Here is a 21,973-nt window from a genome sequence, read left to right as displayed (position 1 = left end):
TAAGGAACTCATAGTATGTTGATGCCTGTCCACACTGATTGTTTGAAGATGCTGATGTAGGCCACACTGAGTGTCCTTCCCATGGCTTACTCAGCCTTACCACTGGACATTTCAGCCAGCATGTCCAAGAAGTACAACAGCTAGTCACTCTAAGGATACTTGAAAAGCTTCCTTGGCCAACTCAGGCTTTAGACCTAGGGGAAAGGCTGCTAAATAATTTACTCTAAACTCCTGTCTATCACAAGCCACCAAATGTCTCCCAGCTACCCAGTCCTTCACAAGAATTCAGCCTCAGTCCTTCACATATTAACTAAAACCATAGGACTAGCAGGTTTCCTCTTTGCTACGTGTGTTGATCCACAGACACTTTCATATCTACACAGGGTGGAAGCTGTTTGCTTGCTCATGTTGACAATAGAAACGAGGGACTGTGAATGGATTTACTTACAGGGTTGGGCCATGGCAATGAGCTCTTTAAATAGCTGTGTGACTTTTGTCTGTGTATCTGGATTTGATTATTAAGCACGTTTTTAATGATCAGCAACAAAGTAAATAGGTTTATTGCACTTGAAGAGGCCTCTCTTCTCAAGTGAAAGACTATTGCACCTACTTAAATTATTGTGAGTGGAATGAAAAATAATACTATTAAAAGGCCAGGGCTTTTCATTGATCTGAATGTTCCTCTTTTAACAACTTTGGCAGCATCAAGGAGCCTTAAAGTCAGAGTAAATTATATTGGTATGTTCTAGTTTAAACATAAGTTTAAATGTGATTTTAAGCCAACTTTAAGGCCAGCTGTTTGTAAAGGGGGCCTTAATGGAACTGGGAATTATGCCCAGAGCAAACACATTGCTTATTTGGCAGTGATTAGCAATGTGTTAACAATTTAGTGTTCTAAATACAGGGTAACTAATTACTAAGATACTTAAATACACCTTCAGATACAGCAGTAGCAGGTTTAGAAATGTACTTCAATACAATTTGATTCTGCTAGCAAGGAAGCTGTAGAAGACGACAAAGGGGCTTTTCAGAGGTATCCTGATGGATAGCTCATAGGCTGTGGGCTTGCAATTCTTGGGAATGCACTTCCCCACAAAGCCTTTGGTTGGAGCATTTTCTTCATGGAGAGATGGGGGAAAGCCTTTTGTCTGAGACATCTGAAACTGTAAAGAGGACAAAACACTGGGGAATATATAGTACAGTACAAAGTAGCCAGGAATGGATGGGATTGCCTCAGTAATTTCTAGACCTTGACTCCTTGTCTGAACTTTCTAGCATTACACACTTATTGTTTTCAGCCCTCACATCTTGTCACCAGCAAGGGCTTCTGGACCTCATGTGCAAGGCCATGATCTGGCTGATGTTGACAGCTTGTGAATAACCCCATTTGTTTCTGTGCCTGAGCTACTGTGCCCTTCTTGACCCCCATGTGCAACTCGGGTTTTCTGTGCAGTGATCCTGGTAGAAAATGCACATCTTTGCTTTGTCACCAGGTTGGTTTGCACCCTTCCTGCACCACAAGCATGGCTGGTGTATTCAATGCCATCCTGAGTTTGCTCTGCAGGGACTGGAGAGTACAGAAGGCAATGAACCTCTGTCCTCTGTGGGTTTTGCTATGAGCTAAGGTACACCAGCATTCCATTATCTCAGTAACAGTGACCTGAACGTGTCTACTGGAGTAACATCACTGCATTACACGAAATCTCTTTCCTACCTTGATTTACCTTGATCAGATTTTTTTTTATCTGATTAGCAGATTTTGAATGAATTTGCAGGGTTTTTTTTCTTGTTTGCCAAGGAATGGACATCAGGAAATGAAAACTTGGCAGTGTCCTCCCCTTATTGTTTCACATATTCTCACTCCTCTCTCCAGCTGTAATTGCTGCCTGCCATTTTTTTTACCCCCTTCTTAACTCCATTTCCCCAGAGGTGCTGCCACCGTTGCTGATGGGCTTGGGCTTGGCCTTGGCCAGCGGTGGGTCCATCTTGGAACCGGCTGGCACTGGCTCTGTTGGACATGGGGGAAGCTTCTGGCAGCTTCTCACAGAAGCCACCCCTGCAGCTCCTCCACTACCAAAACCTTGCCACACAAACCCAATACACACGAACTTTATGAAGCTTCGTTTGCACTTATCCAACTTATAGGTGCCACAGTAACTCCATGTAGAACAGAAGCATGTGCCAAAAGGCATAGGTGGAAAATCATTGAAGAAATATTCCAATTGTTTGACTGTGTGAGCCAGGGCAACATCATAGGAACTACAGTATGAGACCTGGAAGAGCCCATCGCAGGCAACAGACAGACCTAAGAGTCTCATGACTACTTTAGGATTCCCAGAGAGCATTTCTGCTTGTGTGGTAGTTTGGACACTGTGAATGATGGATAAGGGTGTTTGTCAGAGTGCTTGCATGCATTTCCATGCATGACTTAAAAAAAAAACACAAACAAAAAAAACCAAAACCCTTTTATTATTATTTAATTTTAAAAAAATGTTATAGCCATAGTGTAGCTTCATTGCTTGGGACTGGGAATTTTCCAGGGAGCTGAACTGCATGTGTGTTGTGTTATAGCAGTGGAGAAAAGCAAAACATTTTTCAAACAGAGGTGGGTGAACTTGTTTATGAAGACATTCACATACCGTTAGGCAGATTTTCGTTTCAGAGAATATCTTTTCCTGTCTCTAATCCATCTCTATTCAAGTCAAAGGACTGGGACATTGTAAGGTGGCAGCTGTTGTGGTATTAGTGGTATTGCAAGAAGAAACAAAATGGCCAAGACATCCTCATGAGGTCCATGATAGTGTGCTAGACCTGTGGGTTTCAGATCATTGTCACAACACAGAGGTTCATGACTGGATGTCTGTGAGGGTGGTGGGCTCACAGGCCTGCTCCCAGTCCCCTTGTGGATTTATGGGGTCCCATGTTTTGGTCGCAAGACCCACATAAATGTGAATAAACCTGAGGAAGACGAGACCAAACAAGGCCACATGTCACATGCTTTCACACCACAACACAATGACCTTTATTGCGCTCGGTGACTTGAAGGGCACTGCTGCCTTTGTGCCATCTCTCAATGAACACGCACAACAGCTATCAGTTGGCACAAACCTCTGCCAGGGCCAAGCACCACAGGGTGACACAGACTGAAGACATGTCACAGCTTCTTCTCATGTATCAGAGAGGTCTTGACATGTGTGCCTGTGTCCCTACATGGAGAGAGCTCTGTTTAGGGAGGAGAGGTCTGAAAAATGCCGAGTACCAACAGGCTGAGGCTATGAGGCTTGGGTTCTAGTCCAAGATGCAGAGCATTTGCCCTCAGCTGGTATCTGAAGGGGTTTATAAGAGAGCAGTGACTGCTCCTTTTCCATGGCTCTTTGATGTTTATTCTTTGGTTTCCTTGCAGTCTCTTTAGACCTGAGGAGATTTTAAATGAGGACTAATCACCACAGGGTTTGCCGACCCCTTTTCTCTAGAATGCTCTCCAAGCTGTGTTTCTTTGTTTGTAGGCCATTGCCCAGATCTCCACCACCATGACTCCCACCATCCCCGCCACGACAGAGGCCTACACGCGGACTCAGTACTGTAAGTGGCCGTGCGAGTGTCCGAAGTCCCCACCTCGGTGCTCAGTAGGCATCAGCCTGGTCACAGACGGCTGCGACTGCTGCAAGACGTGTGCCAAGCAGCGTGGAGAAAGCTGCACTGAGGCCGACACCTGTGATTTCCACAGGGGCTTGTACTGTGACTACAGTGGAGACAGACCTAGGTACGAAATAGGAGTATGTGCACGTAAGTGATGTACATATATTTTTGACTTAGATATATACATTGGCAGCTCCCATCGGTCTGAGCAGTGGTTGAGATTTAACTCATTAGATACCTGGCTGTATGCTCATCAGTTCCTCCATTCATCATCTTCCATTTCCTTATAGCTGTCTTCATTCTTAGGGCAGTTAGCTGGATGAGAAATGACATCTGAATTCTTGATTTTGAGTTGGCTGCAGCCAAGAGCAAGGAGCAACCAACATTTGAAGGTCTTCATATTTGCAAGTAGATGATTCTGTATTCCCCATAACAGAAGGGGGTGCTGTAGTGGGGTGGGGATGAAGGAAGGATAAGGATGCAGCTGGCTTTAAAGGCAATATGGGCATCTACATGAAAACCATGACATTAAGGAGACGCTTTTGTCTTATTCCCAATAGCGGATCCCTATTGGTATCCTGTAAAGAGGGTCAGGGATGAGTCATCTCCAAGGAAAGTTTCTCAGTGACAAACTGAGGTCTGAGCCTTAATCTTACTATGGTTTCAGTCACGTTGGCTGCCATGAAGCAGAAGGATTTCTTCCTGCCTGTCATAACAAACTCTTGGTGGCATAATTCATGTGACTGGAATGTTTTTATTCAAGAAGAAGAGGAAAAAGAAATGAGGTAGTGTCTTGTGTGTCAAGGATATATTCGCTTGTTCTGAGATCCAGACCATGGGGGGAATCTGATCTCACATACATGATTGAAAATCATTACGCTGGGAATGATTAAAAGGGAAAGGATCATGGGTACAAACACACAGAGAGCTGATCAGAAAGGATGCTGACTGTTTAGCAAGGTATTAGAACATAGTTGTTATGGCTTTAGATTCATAAATGGGAAAAAGCCATTTAGAAGGAGTGTCTTCTAGGCTGGGATATAATAATGAATGAGGTACTAATAGAAAATGTAAAGGTGGAAGGAAACCTGGAGGAGAGCTGATTGTGAAATTAATAGACAGAATAACTGATCCACAGGCAGGAGAAAGGATTGCAGACAAGGGGCTTCAATAAACTTAGAAAATCAGCAGAAGTTCCACAAGGGGCAAGTCTGAAGACTAAAGAGGTTCAGGGTAGCTGGCAGTTCCTCACAGAAATGATACTGTTCCTCAGCAGAAGAAGAGGGGGAAGTGTAATAATAAATGAACTTGGCTTTGCATTAGATCAGCCACAAAAAATAAGCATGCAAAAAATGCAGTCTAATCACATTTTTATAGGATATGGGAAAAATAACAAGAGAAGGTGCAAGGAGCTGTAAGCTTAAGCAGCGATTTTCAGGAATAGAAAAGATCAAATGTTGAGAAAAGAGGATATGAAATCATTCAAATGTATTGTCTGGAGTCTTTGTGGCATTCATGGGAGGTCTGTAAGAACAGATTAGACAAACATCTGTCAAGGATGACATCGTTACAACTGGTCTTGCACTGGGAGAGGAAAACAAGCTGGATGTTGTCTCAAAGCTACCCCAGCCTTCCTAGGCCTCTTTAAAGACCTTCACATTGTTTCACATGTATTTAATTTTGTCTGATACATGCATTCAGTATGCCTGTGGCAACAGTACTGTGATGTAGGAAGATTGATCCCCAGCTTCACCAGTGAGGTCTGAAAGGATTCCCAATCTGAACTTTCACATCCCTACTGCCGTAACAATATATCCCCTCTTATGTGACATTTACAGATATATGGCGAGGGGCATTGTGGTGTGCGCAGCTGACGGGCATGAGAAGCAGGTCCTTCCATGGTTAGGAAATGACGCGTCTCTGGCTGCCATAGAAATCTGTGGTCTTCCCCTTGCTTTCAGCACCCAGGTAGATGCACATGACAGGACCTGCCAACATATTCTTTCTCGTGCAGTGGATCATATATAGGCTGCATCGCTCCACTCTGAATATACCAGCTACTACCCTGACCGCAGGGTGAGTGAAGGCAAGAGCAGGACACCTGTGTTGGGGACTAACTGCTGTGAGGAATTTGTTTTGCAGCTGGATGCCAAAAGTTAGGTCTAGAGAATCCAGTGCATTGCAGACTTCAGAAACGATATAATTTGTGGAAAATAAAGATCCTGAAAGAGTTAGGAGCTTGTGTTGGGAAAGGGAGTGGGGTGAAACTGTGGGAAATTCGAGCTATATCTAGACTGGCATGCTGAGGTATGTCCCAGGATCTGGTCACTTGGACACCAGATAGGAGCCTGCTGGGAGCTACTACAGTTCTTTTATTGTTGACTTTTCTCTGCACTGAAGCAGAGACCGCAGGGTGCTGAGCACACACCCAGGTGGGGAGGCCAGTGTTGTACACATGCGGCCAGGAATGTGTACGTGCTCCCAAATTGCCTAATTTAGATGCAAGCTCAGTGAGGTTCTGCATGAAGGCATTCAACAGCCCTGTTGTCTACGTTTGGGGATGTTCTCATGATGAACCTCTTGTTGTATGAGACCTGCTGAGCTAACACAAGTCCAGGAGGCATGTGCTGATAGCAAAACACAAGCAAATACTACATTTTCTTGAACTGTCATAATCCCTGTGCATGCCTAGAAGTTTAACTGAATTCTCAGCTCCAACACTGAGTGATGTTTTTTCAATACAAAGGCTGAAACATTATCAAAATTGGATCTGAGCGTGAACTGGAGATCTGGATCTGTGCTTCAAATTCCAACAACTCATTTTTGTGCGGAAGGGATTTGCGTTTGATGTTTTCATTCAGCCCATTCTAAAAATAGGAAGCCTTTGCAGGATTTTAATCCAGCATTTCAATTTGTGTTGGCCCTGAAGCAGCGATGTTGCAGCTCCATTTCCGACCAGACATAAAACTTAAGCAACCTAATCGGTGTGTGCACGCTGCCTCCATGTGACCAAACAAGAAACTGAAATTTGAATTTTCCATCAGAAGGTTTCTGCCATTTGTTCCAAATAACTGTCCATAACTTTGAAGCAAAAAAGGTTCTACTTTTTGAGTCAATGTGATTCCTGTTCATGGGCAATAAAAAAGCTTGCTTTTTTGTAATTTTATTTTAAAGTATACATCAAATACTAATTTTCATGGCTTTATGATGTGTTACTTCATTTTCCAAGAAAACTGTTCTGTGATAAACTGTGTGGGATCTAGTTGCCTAAACATAGCACCCTTTTAGGTGCTCCTTTGCTACCTTGGCTGTCCTCCCGCTTCTGCTTCAGACAGGTATGGGTGTTGTGAAGAGCTGTGTCATATTTGCAGCTCTATGTAGTCCTCTCATATGTCCCTGAAAACCTCAATTTTCACTCAGTATCTGTTATAATTACTTTGATTGCTCCTACTGTAAATATCTTTTACCAGCATGCCATGAAATATTTTTTATGTGAGCAACTGTGGATAAAACTAACTTTTTCTAACTTCTTTTTTCCATGAAACATTAAAAGATTCTTTTTTTTGCTGTGATTCAGAATGAAAACGGTTTCCTAGATGGTGTAACCACATTTGGCTCAGCATCACGCTGAACACATTGCCCCGCAGCACTGCCGTGTCTCTGCGTTGGCTCCATTAGACCAGGGAGCAGCTTGGTAACGAAACACATCAGCGCTGCTTGTTGCTACCGTTATTTTAACAGTGCTCTGTGTGTCTTTCTCTCTTCTTCTTTCCTTTCAGAGATTGTTGGTGTAGGATGTGTCCTCAATGGAGTCAGGTACAACAATGGGGAGACATTTCAGCCCAACTGCAAATACAACTGCACATGCATTAACGGGGCTGTGGGCTGTATTCCCATGTGCACAAATTCACGTCCTCCCCTTGTCTGGTGCCCAAACCCAAAGCTGATTAAGATGGCAGGGAAGTGCTGTGAGCAGTGGATCTGTGATGACTCCAAGAAAATCAGGAAGACATCTCCACGCCACATCTCCTCTGCAGGTATGGTAGGAGTCAGGTGGACCTCTCCTTTGCCATAGGGCAACAGAAGTCAGAGTCTACAACCAAGGTATCAGCTTGTACTGCCAGACCCGGCAGGCATCTGGTCTTTGTGTGAACGAGGCACAGAGACTCCTATACAGCATGACTCCTATGTAGAAGGACAGGACATGCAAACACTGGTGGTGGGCTTGAACTCCTTAGCAGCAATATGAGGTTCATCAAACATGCTTGTGTGACAAAGTCACCTTTGAAGCACATATCTGCTGGCTCTTTGAAGATGTCACAAGTCCTTTTTACTTTCTTTCCCCACCCCGTCCCCAAAAAAGAATGAAAACAGAATGGGGTCAGCTTAGTTTGGGAATGAGGCTTTCTGTTTGGGTTATATTGCTTTTGTAGTATGATTTTAAAGCCCCTGCATCTCAGTAGTCCCAAACTTACTTAACACCTTGAAAACAGTTATTGTGGTGGAAGTTTCACTGCCAATTGGGCTAAATGGTCTTTGTGTCAGTATAGCTTTTTAGCAATTCTGGATGATGACATTAGTGAACTACCTATTTTATGTATCGCATAAGGTATCTTCTTTCCTCACACTCACATTCATAGTGAGGATCATATAGCCCACTGCATGGAGATAGTACTATTTGCCTCAAACATGGTCCCAAATGCTTAAGATGGGCTTACCTTGCCGTATGTCTTAAATTTATCCTCATAGCACCCTGTCATGCAATGTAGTGACATTAACCACATTAGCTCTGTATTTTAGACTATCTCACCAAAGCAGAGCCCAAGGAGACAGGATGCTTGTTGTAAACCAGGACTTTGATTCCTTGATGGCAAGGTGTTTTTTCCCAATCCTTGGTCTGTATTTTTGTTGTACAAAACAAAGCCTCGGTCTCCATTTTGTGGGCCAAAACCACCAGAGTTTAGCTCTAGTTTTTGTTCAGGGTAGCTTTGAACTGTAAGGTAGGTCTAAATTCAAAACATCTATTGCTGAAATTTGCCGTATGTCTTCATGGCCTGTGTTCTAAAATGGGCATAACACAGCTTTCCTTGCCTGACTTTTATAAGTGGAAGTCTTGTAGAAGTCAGATTAGCATTTATTACATTTAATATAATAATGTAATAATAAATATAATAATGAGCAAGCTCAATATAGCAGTTTCTATCAGGGTTTTGCCTGTGGGCTGTACCGTGAGTTGCAGACCAGTGCGAAGTTTGGCTGAGGCTGTGGAGAAACCTGAACTGGGGTTGTTGGTTGCTTTCAAAACAGAGCCCAGCCTTTCTTTAAGCGGCTGCCGAGCTCCCTGAGCGCTATTCGAGCTGCTCTTCCTCCCCGTGAAAGGCTGTGGCTGCTTCCCAAACCCCTCGGCCATCCAGCAAAGACGCTTGACCGCTTCTGCTACAGGGAATCAATTGAATGGGCTCAGAAATAAACCTTCATGGTGAGATCAGATCTCATCCTTTTTCTGCACTGGCTGGCACAGGCTTCTGTAATTAAGTGTTTGTATTGTGGCAGCACCTGGGGGGCACAGACAAGGACCCCCTTGTGCGAGGCTGTGAAGGGAAATAAAGAAAAGAGCCCTGGCCCCAAGCGCTCACAGTACTGGAGGGTCTGACACAAGTAGGTCAGCGGCGAAGGGGGTGGCATGAGGAGGTTCACAGGAACGTTGAGCCACTTCGCTGTGATTTAATTATTTGGGTTAGTGGCCTGAATGTGTAATGAGCTGGGGAGAGGGTGTTTAATATGGAAAGCTGCCCTGGCTGAATAACTTGTGGTTAATCTTGTCTCTGCAGCGTATGAGGGAGAGGATGAAGCCTGGCAGAAGAACTGCATCGTTCACACCTCACCCTGGAGTCCCTGCTCAAAGACCTGCGGGCTGGGCATCTCCACCAGGATTTCCAATGACAACGACCAGTGCCGGTTGCTGAAGGAAAGCCGCCTGTGCAATATGCGGCCCTGCGAGGTGGATATAACCAAGCACATTAAGGTGGGGACTGCTTCTTCGCATGCCCCTCGAGCTTTGCCTGCACAACGGGGTCAGCCTTTGTTTGGCAGCGTTCCGGCCTCTGAGGGCTGCACTGCTACATGGACTTACTGTGCTGCAGAGGTCACAAATGTGTCCTCCCTGTGCTTCCACATGCTGGTATGAAAACCTTCTCCTGAGAGCTTTAGTTCCAGCCAAAATGTCATTGCAAGGAAAGACAAGCCAAGTCCACTGTGTTTGCTGCTAGTCCGGACAGACCTGTGACTTGGCTAGTGGAAAAGCGATGGTGCACTGCAGGCCATGGCTATGAACTGTATTTTGCAAGTATCCTAATTGCAGCTTTTGGGTCTAAACGTGTACATCTGTCACATGCTCTAGATCAGGGCTGTAAGATATTTCCTAACAGCTTCAAAAACCTTTAAACGTTAGGAAGGTGTTTTGTATGTCCTACCTATGTTGGCAATGAATATTAACCTATCTCTTTTTCTGTTCTTTGTTTTAGCCTGGGAAGAAGTGCTTGGCTGTCTACAGGGCCAATGAACCAATGAACTACACCATCTCAGGATGTGTGAGCAAAAGTCAATATAGACCCAAATACTGTGGCATCTGCACAGACAACCGGTGCTGCACACCCTACAAGTCCAAGACTATTGAAGTGAGGTTTCAATGCCCAGATGGAACTGAGTTTTCTTGGAAAATCATGCGGATCAATGCTTGTTTTTGCAACCTGAACTGCAAGAACCCCAATGACATCTTTGCTGACTTGGCTCATTACCATGATTACTCTGAAATTGCTAATTAAATTGGCTGAATGCTGGAATTGACCCATTGCTCTGATTTTACAGAGGTTTTAAAATAAAAGGAGAATCTTCATCTACTGCCAGTGTACAATTTGTTTTTTTTCCTGAGTTAGGATGTTAAATTTCCTTGTTTTGCCACACTGTTTTTGGAGAGGCCTTGAACAAGCAGGATTTTCAATTCTAATAGACCTCCATCAATTAATGGCAGCCAGAAATTCCTCTGTGCACAGATTCCAGGACTTAAATGACAGTCCTGTTGGCACTACCATTTATTAGGCCAGCGGTTTAATTGCCTAAAGGAAAGAATAGTACACTAGTATGACAGCAAAAGTATGGCTGTCAATAGCTTAGACATGAGATTCAGACATCATTACCGTCATGTCTTGAATAATGTGGTCTAAGCTGGAAAATGAGCATTGGCATATAAGTTTTATTATTTTCAACATTAGACTTCAGTCTTTGATGTTGCTGACCCTCAGAGGTTCTAGTCTCTGTCACACTGAGATCAGTCCTAGAACTCCCCCTCTCAGACAGATCCTACCCCATGGTGCAGTTCATGGGAAAAGCCTAAGGAGAAGATTGTTTCTCCTGAAATCTCTGTGTGATGAGTCCACCTCTCACTGCACTAGGCTAGGTCAAAGAACCTCTGTGTCCTGCTCTCCTTGGACTCACCTCAGTCTCTTGGAATATCTTGTGCCAGGTACATTTTCACAGTTTCTCTACCTGCTCTGATCTTGAACAACCTGAATGCTCTGAATCCAAAATGGCCACCTCAGAGCTCATATTTTCAGGATAGATGCTCTTATCCATGGATTATGTATTGCTCCTAGGCTAGCTCTGTAAGGATGAAATGTAGAGAGTGAGGTGAGAGATCACACAGAATCACTAAGGTTGGAAAAGACCTTTAAGATCATCAAATCCAACCATCAACCCAACACCTCACATGCCCCTTTATTCACAGAGAAATGGTGTGGTCTGTGCCTGGGGACCGCCGCCTCCTCATCCTCCCTGTGGTGTTACCAGCACACAGGTCCTGCCTCCCACTGCCACCTTGCCAGTGACACATACCTTTGTTTTACATGGCTGCGGTAGAGGAAAGGAAACACGTGCTAAATGAGAAAGCAGGTGTTAGTCTTCCCATCAGCTCTGTGGATGAGCAGATGCAGAAGGAGAGGACAAGCCCTGGCATAGCTTCTGGTGCATTAGTTGCAACTGGGCTGCTGCTTAGAGTAAACATCAATGTGAAGATTTTCTGCAGAAGTGGTTTCACATGCAAATGTCAGCTAAGAGAAAAAAAAACAACTGTCATTTCCTTTCCAGACAATAAATTTATCATCACTGAAGGATGATGGAGCCAGTTTTTTCTCCCATATATTGTTAGTGCAGCACCCATGCACCATAGCACTTTCACTGTTGCTTTACTTGGGGGAGTAGAAATGTGTTTCTGCATGGGGAACTGTAATACCTACTTCCAAAATCCCTGGTGGCGGAGCAGAACTGCTGAGTGACACGTGGTCTGGAGATTGGACCAGTACAGGGCTGAACTTCAGATGATGCAACTGTTTTAAATCAGTCACTTATTTTGCTTTAGTTTCAGTTGGCAAGTTGTCTGTCTTCATCTTGATAACCCAGAGGAAGCTAGATTAGTTTCCGGGAGACATAAATCTTTCTGGCTATGACAAATTAAAGCTTCTTGTGAGTAGGCTGGAAATACTGCAATCCCTGTGTAAAAGCATCTAGGAAAAATGCTATCCTTTCAAAAGCTGTTAACTTCAATAGCATCTTTGTTTGTATACAAGGATTTGCCCCATAAATTTTTCATAAAACTGAATCATTCCTTAATTCAGAGCTTTTACTATTTCTTTTCTGAAGCTTCCATGAAATCCCCAGTGTCAGAAAAGAAGAGTGATCCCTGCCTGCACGTTCCAGTGCAGGTGCAAAACGCCTCTCCGGTTTGTTCCTCTGGTGATAAGGGACCTGAAGACACCAACACTTTGCAAGGTTCAGCCTCATGACTGCCTTTGGCCTGGATGATGTGACAGGAGAGGTCACATCTGACTATTCCCCTCCACCCAAATGAAAGCCGAGCACTTGCAAGACTGACCATGTTACATTTTAAACTCCATCACTTGGTGAAAAAAGGTGCAGGGAAACATATAAAAAGAGGCCTTGGCCAAGAAGTTGACAATGTCTTCTGAAAGGGGAAATGGTTTGTATTAAGGCGCTTGGCAGGGAAGCCATACTAGGACCTTTCTCAATCAATCAGGTCCCTTAAATATGACTTGGAAACCTGCGTTCTAGTTCTTGCCCATCTTAAGATACCATATATATACGTACATGCATATATGCATATATAAACATGTACATGTATGCATATAGTTATTATATGCATGCATTTATATAATGATGTATATAATATTATACCTAAAACCATATATGAACATATCCATTAATACGTATGTATATATTTACATACACATAGTCCTATGGTGCAGCCTGTGGTGCACAAAATGCAGCCCATATATAACGCGGGTTTATATGCATAATCAGTCTTTCTCTGTCTCATACGTACACGTAAGGAAACAAGAAAACAGGATCAGAACACATACCCAAAACTGTGGCACTTAATAAGCTTGCTTTGCTTTGCAATTAGCTCACACTGTAACCACCGTAATCAAATGCTGCAGTGGCTGAAACACACAGCTTTCACTGCGAGATAAAAGAAGCTATTGTAAGCTAATGCATGACCAGTAGCTCCAGTGCGTGTCAGTTTTTATTGAAGTGAATGCCTGGAAACCACGGATCTCGCCCAATGCACCCAAGATGTTCCTGTTTCTAGCCTGGTTTCCTAAGGGAACAAGGCGTATGCAACCATACTGACCACTTGTTTGTCTGTCAGTCAGTCCTGTTGTGGGAAATGTCAAACAAAGTAGGTAGAAGAGTAAAGATCTCAGAAGCACTGCAATTCCTGAAATAAAAAAAAAAAGATAAAATAGCAGGTCAGGGAAGAGGCCCACCACATTGCCCCTACCAAGCCCATAGACATCTGCCAGGCAGCCAACATGTCCAACACGTCTGCAGCATGGCCCAGCCACAACAGCAGCATTAAGGAATTTTGAACAAACGTGGCAGTTGGAAACAAACAGCCATGGAGGAGGGAGAGCTGAAGGCATCACGGATGGGTAGCAGTGGTTATTACACTGCTGTAAAGGAGATTTGTGGGGACACTGGACACAAATCTATAGGAAACCAAGCCTCAGCTCTACTGCTTTGTGCAACTGCGTATGTGTCTGGTGACACTGAGAGGGGAAGAGCAACACTTGTAGCCAGTGAACTTGACTTGCAGTTTGCAGTGCATTAGAGAACTTTTGTTTTAATGGATGTTTACAAGAAGATTAGCCCTAGGACTAAGGCAATAGACTAGCCTTTAGATTCAGTTCCTTAGCTCCCTGCGCACTTGGGCTAACCATGTATCTTTACAAAAGTACTTCTGTGGTTACTGTTTAAATACATCAAGGATCTAGAGCCACAAAGGCTTTCATGGTTCCAGCCCTTTGCTTGGCTTTTCCCCAGTTCTTCAGAGCAAGAACAACAAGGCCCTACTGTTCACTGCCTCTGTTGAAAGTGAAAACTCCTCCGGCAGGAACTGATGCTCACTGTACATTTGCAAAGTGTCTCATACAATGGGCCCAGGTCTGTGCTGGGACCTGAAAGTGGTGCCATCATCCAAGAAAGCAACAATAATAGCATTGAGAAGATACCAGGATCCGAGCTGGTGCTAGACCCCTCTGACGCAGTGGTCCAGGAAAAGGCTTGAGAAAGGATGGGAGTGACAATTTTGTAATCCAGGCTAAGCTGAGACAGTTTAACACATATCCTGCTCATGACAATCATCCTGTTGGCCTTGTAGGCTGGGACGAGGATGGAGGATTGGATTTTGAATGTCAGTTCATGCTGATACAAATGGCAAGATCCCACCTAGCTCCAGTGACCGTAGCCATTAGCCTTCTGCAGGGACTTTTCCCAACTCAGGATGGTGGCTCAAGCTGCCTTGTTTGGGAGCCCCAGAGAGGAGGTTATCCACTCACTGAAGAAGTAAGCATGTAACTTTTAAAAATGCCTTTGCATGGAGCATTGACTAGAATTTAAAACACCATTTCAGTGTGCATGCAACTACAAACAGGGTGTAGTGCAGTTGATTTATTTTTGATGTGCTCACTAGGATTGTGCTGTGTATATGTAATACTCCAGAAGACCATAATATTCTGAACCACTGTGTCATCTTCTAAATTAAACCCTGAGAATTTTTTCTTCCAGTTTTTTTGAAGGAGTTTTAAGACAAGCATTTTATTAAGCTGATGGAGACAGTGTTCTCATTAACTACCTGCACATATCCATACACATACCTTTTCAAACTGTGACTTTCCAATTTAAACAGTTCTACAGAGTTATTTTGGTAAGCTTCATATGCTGAAATATTTGAAAAATTAACAGGAAAAACAGATTGATTTGGCAGTGTCACTCTGAGTTACTCCAGCTATGTAACATGTAACACATTACTTGTTCGTACAGCATCATGGTGAGGTTTTATAGGTGTCATGCTGCTGCTATGGTTTAAAGATATTAAATAACCTCATAAGCGTAAATTATTAATGAATCTATGACTGACACCTCATTTAGAAGCATAGGCAAGCAAAAGAAGGTGAAATATGTTTGCCACTGACATTTCTTTTCCTTTTCCAACCTCCTCGCCTGGCCAGTGTCCAAGTGTGCATTTACAATCTGTGACAATGCCCTGAACTGGAGGACACATAAAAAATAAAATAAAGTACCGGTAATATGCTAAAAAAGGATGCTCTGAGAGCACTTCCTTCAGTGTGAATATTTTGGCAGCTTGGGAAAGTCAGGTATTCCTCAACTCAGATGCCCTTGTTTGCTGGCCTGTTTCTGGCACTACATTTGTTGCTGTTTTTTCCCCCCAGCTCTCTTACTGGACATAGGATAGCCTGTCTGGATTCTCTGAGCAAAGTGGAATGTGTTATTCAACCTGCGTAAGCACGACTTCTTTATCAGCTTTCTTGAGATGCTGCAGGAGTAACCTGTTTGCAGCACCCATACAGACAGAAATTGTTCAAACAAGGTTATTAAAGATATGGGGAAAAGCACTTAAATTCAAGAATCATTATTGCATATCCCTGCACTTACATATGCTCAGAGCTAACCCCAGTAAGGATTCAGCCCTTTAATTCTGGAAAAAAATACTTGTAGAGTTTTCCCACAAATCAAGTTTGCCTTCCAGCCTGAAGTAGTTTATCTGCCCCAGTAGGAACTTAAAACACTTTGACTGGCCTCCTGTCCTGCATGGTGACGGGTCTGTGCTGGGCTTCCTTACGGCTACTGGGACATAGAGAAGGCTCTGGGGAGCCCTTATTGCAGCCTTCCAGTACCTAAAGTGGGCTTCTAAGAAAGATGGGGACAGACTTTTTAGCAGGGCCTGCTGCTAAAAAAAAAAATTACCTCTAGGACAATGGGTAATGGTTTTAAACTAAAAGAGGGCAAATTTTGACTAGATCCAAGAAAGAAATTTTGCATCATGAGGGTGGTGAAACACTGGCACACGTTGCCCAGAGAGGTAGATGCCCCATCCCTGGGAACATTCCAAGTCAGGCTGGACGGGGCTCTGAGAAACCTGCTCGAGTTGAAGATGTCCCTGCTCATTGCAGGGGGTTGGACTAGATGACCTTTAAAGTCCCTTCCAACCCAAACTATTCTATGATTCTATGACCTGGTAAGAAAGCACCCTCTCCCCAGCCTTCTCCTTCAGTGTGCTTTTTTTGTTTGCTGGGAAGGTAAGTCCTCTGCATTTTTAAGTACTTTCCAGCCAACTGTGCCTCTGGCGATAGCTGTCAGCAAAGGCAGCACATTTCCCTGCTGCCTCTACAGGCACCAGAAGTCCCATCTGGCCTCTGCATCTTCTGCTTGCGCGTGGCAGCTGCCAAACTCACGATCTTGCAGGAAGGGCTTCCTGGCTGCTTTCTCAGCCACCGCATTTGGACCAGTCTGGGAAACACATCATCTCCTAAGGACTTTGCATTTTCCAAATGAAGTGCTGACCCTGTGCTGGGCTCTGCTTCTGTAGGATCTGCCCTGCCCCAAGCCAACATGAGCAGCAGGGAGGGAATCGCCACCGGATCGAAGTTTAACATTGGCAGCTGGTGGTAGGAAACTAAGTGTTTTTTGGAATTGGTCACTGGTTATCATTAAAAATAAATGAAAACACATTGCAATCAGTCAATAAATGACAATTTCCCAGCTGGAAGTGTAGGCCCGAGGTAAGGCAAAGGTGTCTGACTGCGTGCCTCCCGTCGATGTGCGAGGCGCTGGGCGGCACCTTTGCTCGGGACGGCCTTGCCAAGCCCTACGGGCAGGCTGGCCATGCCCCGTGCCGATGCCAGGTCTGCCACGTGGGGCAAACCCGCAGCTCAGCAGCCTCACCCCCCCGCCCAGCTTGCTGTGCGCAGGGTGCCGAGCCCCGCGGGACCTGCGCGCACGCACGCGTACGCCCAAACGCACGTATGCGCACGGAGGGCCGAGGGCTGTAAAGTCCAGGCTGGTGGCGGCTCTTACTCTCCTCTGAGCGACGCCGCTCACACGGGCCTCGCCTGGAGCTGCCCCAGCCCTCCCCCAGCGCGACTGCCCAGCACACAGCCCGTCCCTCCCCCGGCCCGCTTCGCGCACTGACCTTGACCTCAATACCATAATCCACTTCAGCCACAAGCAATCGCAGAGCGTGGCGGGTCACCCAAGGATACCTTCTCCAGTTCCGCTGCGGGTCTCGGCTCACCGTGGCGGTGCTCTCGGGAAGGAGGAGCTGCCTGCTGTCCCCTCGCTCACCCCTGGGGCTCTCCTGGAGGGCCCAGTGATGTCTGCATCCGGTGCCTGATGTGCACCCCGCAGCCACCAGCGCCCAAGATACACAGGATGTGTGGGGCGGGGGGCTGCCGCTTTAATCACAGCCAAATAACAGCTCTCCTCCAGCCCCGGCGAGGTGCTGGGTGAGCAAGCGATGCCCATGCTGAGTTGCGGGGAACGGACATTGGACTGTTTGGCAGTTGCAGTTAGAAGCCTTTTTTTCCCCCAACACTGGTCAGCAGCTGTGTTGTTTGTACAATGAATGGAGCCCTTAATGAGGCAATAGATAGAAACAGGGAGAGGCTGTGTCTGTCTGTCACAAAGGGCCGGGGGAAGGGCTGATCTCTTAAAATACCCTGACATCCTTTCCCTCAGTTATTTAAACATTAGGCGTAGCAGTGATCGGCTATCAACATAAAGCCTGTATTTGGCTCTGTGGAAACACTAAATCCACACATCAAAACAGCTGTTCGTATCTGCAGACCGGGAGAGACCTTCAGTTCCAGTGAACGCGAAAGAGTACAAAATAGTGCAAAAAAAGCAGACAGCATGTGGGAAGGGGGAGGACCGAGTTGCAAGCAGCACTGGCGAGACACTGTTCGATGTGTTGCGTTGATAGAAACAACAGACCGTGCTACCAGCACATTGACGATTGCAACAGATACTCTGCCCAAGATGCAAAAACAGACAGGAAGAGGATTCTAGCACTGGAGAGAAAAAATAAGCAGCTTTGCTATAAACTGTTTTCTCTGCAGCTCAGTCCATTGCTTGCAACACATGACATTAATCATAAACCCCCAAAACACATCTAGGTTAAAGTTTCCAGCTGTTTAGTCTCGAGAGACTTTTAAAGAGGAAAGCAGCATCCTTCAGCACAAAAGTCCTGCTGCCACGACGTGGTATTGGCACGTCCTCTCCCAGTCCTCCTCTGCATGGAGGGGGAAAACCATCTTGAAGTTTAGTCAGATTTTTGTATAGCAGATGTCGAGGCCCCGGCAGAGGTGGAAAGAACTCAGATTTCAGCAATGACATCCTTTCTACCAGTGGCTTTGAAGAGCACCGCTACAGCAAAGATTTGGTATTGAGATACATTAATGCAATTAGTAAGCCTTTTGGTCCCCGAGACCCTATTCTCTCCTCTTCCATGCTTTATAACCTCTTCCATGCTTTATAACTCCAAAAGCTGTGAGGGGTAAATGTTTATTTTCTGGAAACCTCCCATTATCCAGTCTGAATTGCCTCTACACCACAGGAGCTCCTTGCTCCGTGGTGGCCATTCATTCTTTGAGAAAAAGATGAAACGTCAGCTCGTCGTTTCTGGTTTAATGACACTACAGTATCCAGGCTAATTCTGTCTCCAAGAATAATGCAGAACTCAGCATTTTCAAGCTCTATGAAGGGATTTTATAAAAATTTCTAATAAATCTGCAAGGCACTTACATCTCTTCGGTTACAGCACAACTTAAAGATGCCAGGAGACTAGTACTACAGGGAAAGAAGAGTCCTAACTCCTTCTAAAAGGTAAGACACCACTCCTCTGTCCTGTCCTCCAGCTTTTCCGTACAGGTACACACTGTTCCTTGCCAAATGAATACTTTTGGTTGCAAAGCTGACATTTACAGTGGTCCTAGCAACTCCTCGCTGCTCAGAAGTGTTCGCAGATCCCTTTGTGCTGCAAGAAGGCTTGGATGCATTCCTCCCCGTTAAACAAAAATAAACTGCCTAGGCTCGACAGGCACACCATGCTGTCCTTGTGGAAGGAATGATTAGCCATTCCCAGAAAAGCTCAGCAAAGAATGTAACTTTGCCCTTCTTTTGTAAGATGAGTTGGCACAGGTTCCTCCCTTTTCCACTGGCACTGGCAGAGGCTGTGGTTAACCAAATCAAGCCCTTTGCTGGTATCAGGCCAAGCATGGCTGCTGAATCATCACATCTAGCAGAGCCTTGGCTCAGACATGCCAAATATTTCCTTTTGCCTTTTCCTATCACAGGTTTTTTTTGAGATACAGGAGGAAGGAGCAGCCCAAAAGAGTTCCAGCAAAGCCACAAACCCACCTACCCCTGAAAACCCCAGTATGTTAAGTCAGTCACGAGGTAAGAGCATCACATCCTCACTAAGGTCCCAATGCAGAAAGCACAGCAGACACATTTTAGTGACCAGACTCCGTTATCTCCTAACCACCCCCCACACTGAGCAGCATCAGTGCTCCCAGCCCCTGGTAACACACGGAAGGGATCCTCCAAACCCGCAGAGGGATGCTTCCCCATGAAGGGCAGATACTGCTTAAGTTACAAAAAAGCCCCAATCTTTTAACAGGAAACCATTGAGATAGACAGAAACTTAAGGTGAAAGAGGACAACTATTTCTGCTATTTAAACAGCATTTTAATTCTTTCCTGCACCTTTAGATTCCTCTCCCTCTTGTATTTGGGGAGTGCCTTTAAAACTTATTTGTGAAAGGTTAAACTTCTCTACTTTTCTGAAGTTAGATTCTTGCAAGAGGTCCAAAAAGAACACCTTCTAGAAACTCAAAGTGGCATTTGCAATTTCAGTCAAGAGGTCCAAATACCTCCAGAGACTGGTGAGGCACATGTCACACATATCAATGGATTTACAGATCAGATTGGGAACAGGAAGGGTGCAACGAGCATGGCACCAACCCCAGGGAGGAAGTCAGCATACAGACCACAGATCTATGCACTAGACAGTACTGTATCTAGGGAGAGAAAGAAAATGTCAAACAGCAAATATATACTACTCCATACTGAGGCTCAATTTTTTTTTTTTTTTTTTTTTTTTTTTAAGATATTTGTTAGAGCAAAATTATCCTTTAGTACTTTGAATAGCCAGTAATAATACTGAAGTGTGTTGTGTTTTCTTAGTATAAATAGTGAGCACAGAAGTAGGGAATGGCAGGGATACGAGCAATAGAAAAAAGATTCCATTGATACAAAGGGGTGACAAGACTACACTGACTGAGAAAGACTACTGTACTCTTGGTAAAACATTAAGACACCAGACATTGCAAAGTTACAAATTTATTTGTTTTGAAATAAATACAAATACTTCATTAAGAAACTTTTCTTGATAGACTTTACACAATAGCTTTATTCTTTCTGGAAATTGTCTGCTCTTCCCACAAACCGTTATGGATATTCTACACAAGAGCTGAAGTTAGTCAATATAAAGTAACCTGGGCTGTGTTCTTCTGAACAAGCAATCCCAAAGTATTAACATTTGCTATTTAACTGCTCGGCATTTGAGTTTTCTTGTTTGTGTGAGGACTGCAATGCAGCAGGTATGCACTGGAGCTTGGGAAATCCTGTCCCGCTACCTATGGAAGGACAAACTTAAGAACACCCAACCATGAAAATCTGACTGGCGGAAAGGTATCAAGCCATTAGCATCGAAGAAAGTAACCCAGGGTATCAGGAGGCTACATAAAGATGCACAACCAGCAGATTACTACATTTATGCAGTCATTAAACACTGTATTTCACAGATACAGTGTTGCTGCTCCATCACTTTGTGGAATACACTTCTCAGCACCAGTAAGAGTTTCAAATCTAGTAATTAGTGGCAGTTGAATGTACAGTATCTAATTACATGCCATCCCACAGTTATTCATCTCTCCTGACAAAGAACAGCTGGATCTGGCTTCGCTTACAGAATTCCGAATTTATCACAATTGTGCTGGACACAAAAACTTGAGCTGCAAAGATAAGAAGCTGACTGAAGGAAAAATCAAGCTGTTTCTGCTTTGCTGGCATGTATGGCTACCCTACTTGTTACAGCTACACCAACTTTTGCGGTATGGTAAATCCTTTGGCCCAAGATCCCAAACAGGAAATGCTACCTTGCTTATTAAATTTAAATCCTTTCCTCATTTGGCTAAGGGGGTTTTAGGGTCTAGGAGCAGGGAAGGAAAGGAAGACTGGGACTAAATCTCAAAAGAATGAAATAAAAAAAGCTTAAAGATTTAGTTCGTCTCAAAGTCACATTAAAATCGCCTATTTTAGTAGTATATTATTGTACATAGGAAAACAGGCTTGAATACTAATGAATTAGAAGGTCTATAAATGCACGATACATTAACTTCTCTATCATTTGAAGTCAAGCTATATACAATGAATTCAACTCCAGCTTCAACATGAGGCCATAACACATTTGTTTCATTTCCTTTTTTAAGTGTCATCCATAATAGTGATATTTTCTCCCCCTCTTTGAAACTCATCTCAAATTGTGCCAGTTTACTTCACGAGAATAAGAGATAAAGGGGCATGGAACAGCTTTGATTTTAAAGGATGATATTAAGCAAGTCTAGTTTGACTCTGAAGTGTTTACAACCACATCAGCTTTTGGCAAGTATCCTTTAGAATTTGGCATCCATTGAAGGAGGGCACAATAGCAGCAACTGTCTGAGTTACAAGAATAATGATAGAGCAAATGAGATGCTTCTTTTCTTTGGTCCCTGTCAGACCCTGGTGAACAGCGTTCATCCTACAGAATAACTTGAGATTAATACCAGTTATGTTTTTGTGATACACAGGGGGCATCCATTACTTTCACACTGTGACCAGTTTAAGCCTCCCACAGCCAT

General features: G+C 44.3%; 1 protein-coding gene across 1 annotated transcript in view; it reads left to right on the top strand.

Moving 5' to 3' along the window:
• CCN4 (cellular communication network factor 4) overlaps positions 1-10,463 on the top strand; it is a gene marked incomplete at both ends in the record, with an annotated part of 39,456 nt that extends 28,993 nt beyond the window's left edge. The window contains 4 exons of the mRNA XM_082014811.1: positions 3,507-3,786; positions 7,419-7,676; positions 9,471-9,664; positions 10,164-10,463. Of these exons, the coding sequence (XP_081870937.1) occupies positions 3,507-3,786; positions 7,419-7,676; positions 9,471-9,664; positions 10,164-10,463 (1,032 nt within the window). The remainder of the gene's footprint in view (positions 1-3,506; positions 3,787-7,418; positions 7,677-9,470; positions 9,665-10,163) is intronic.
• Between the last annotated feature and the right edge of the window lie 11,510 nt (positions 10,464-21,973).

This window comes from Phaethon aethereus (genome assembly GCF_964289735.1).
Source record: "Phaethon aethereus genome assembly, chromosome: 2".
Taxonomy (NCBI): domain Eukaryota; kingdom Metazoa; phylum Chordata; class Aves; order Phaethontiformes; family Phaethontidae; genus Phaethon; species Phaethon aethereus.
Note: the sequence above shows the minus strand (reverse complement) of the source record. Positions and strands in the feature narration are given on the sequence as shown.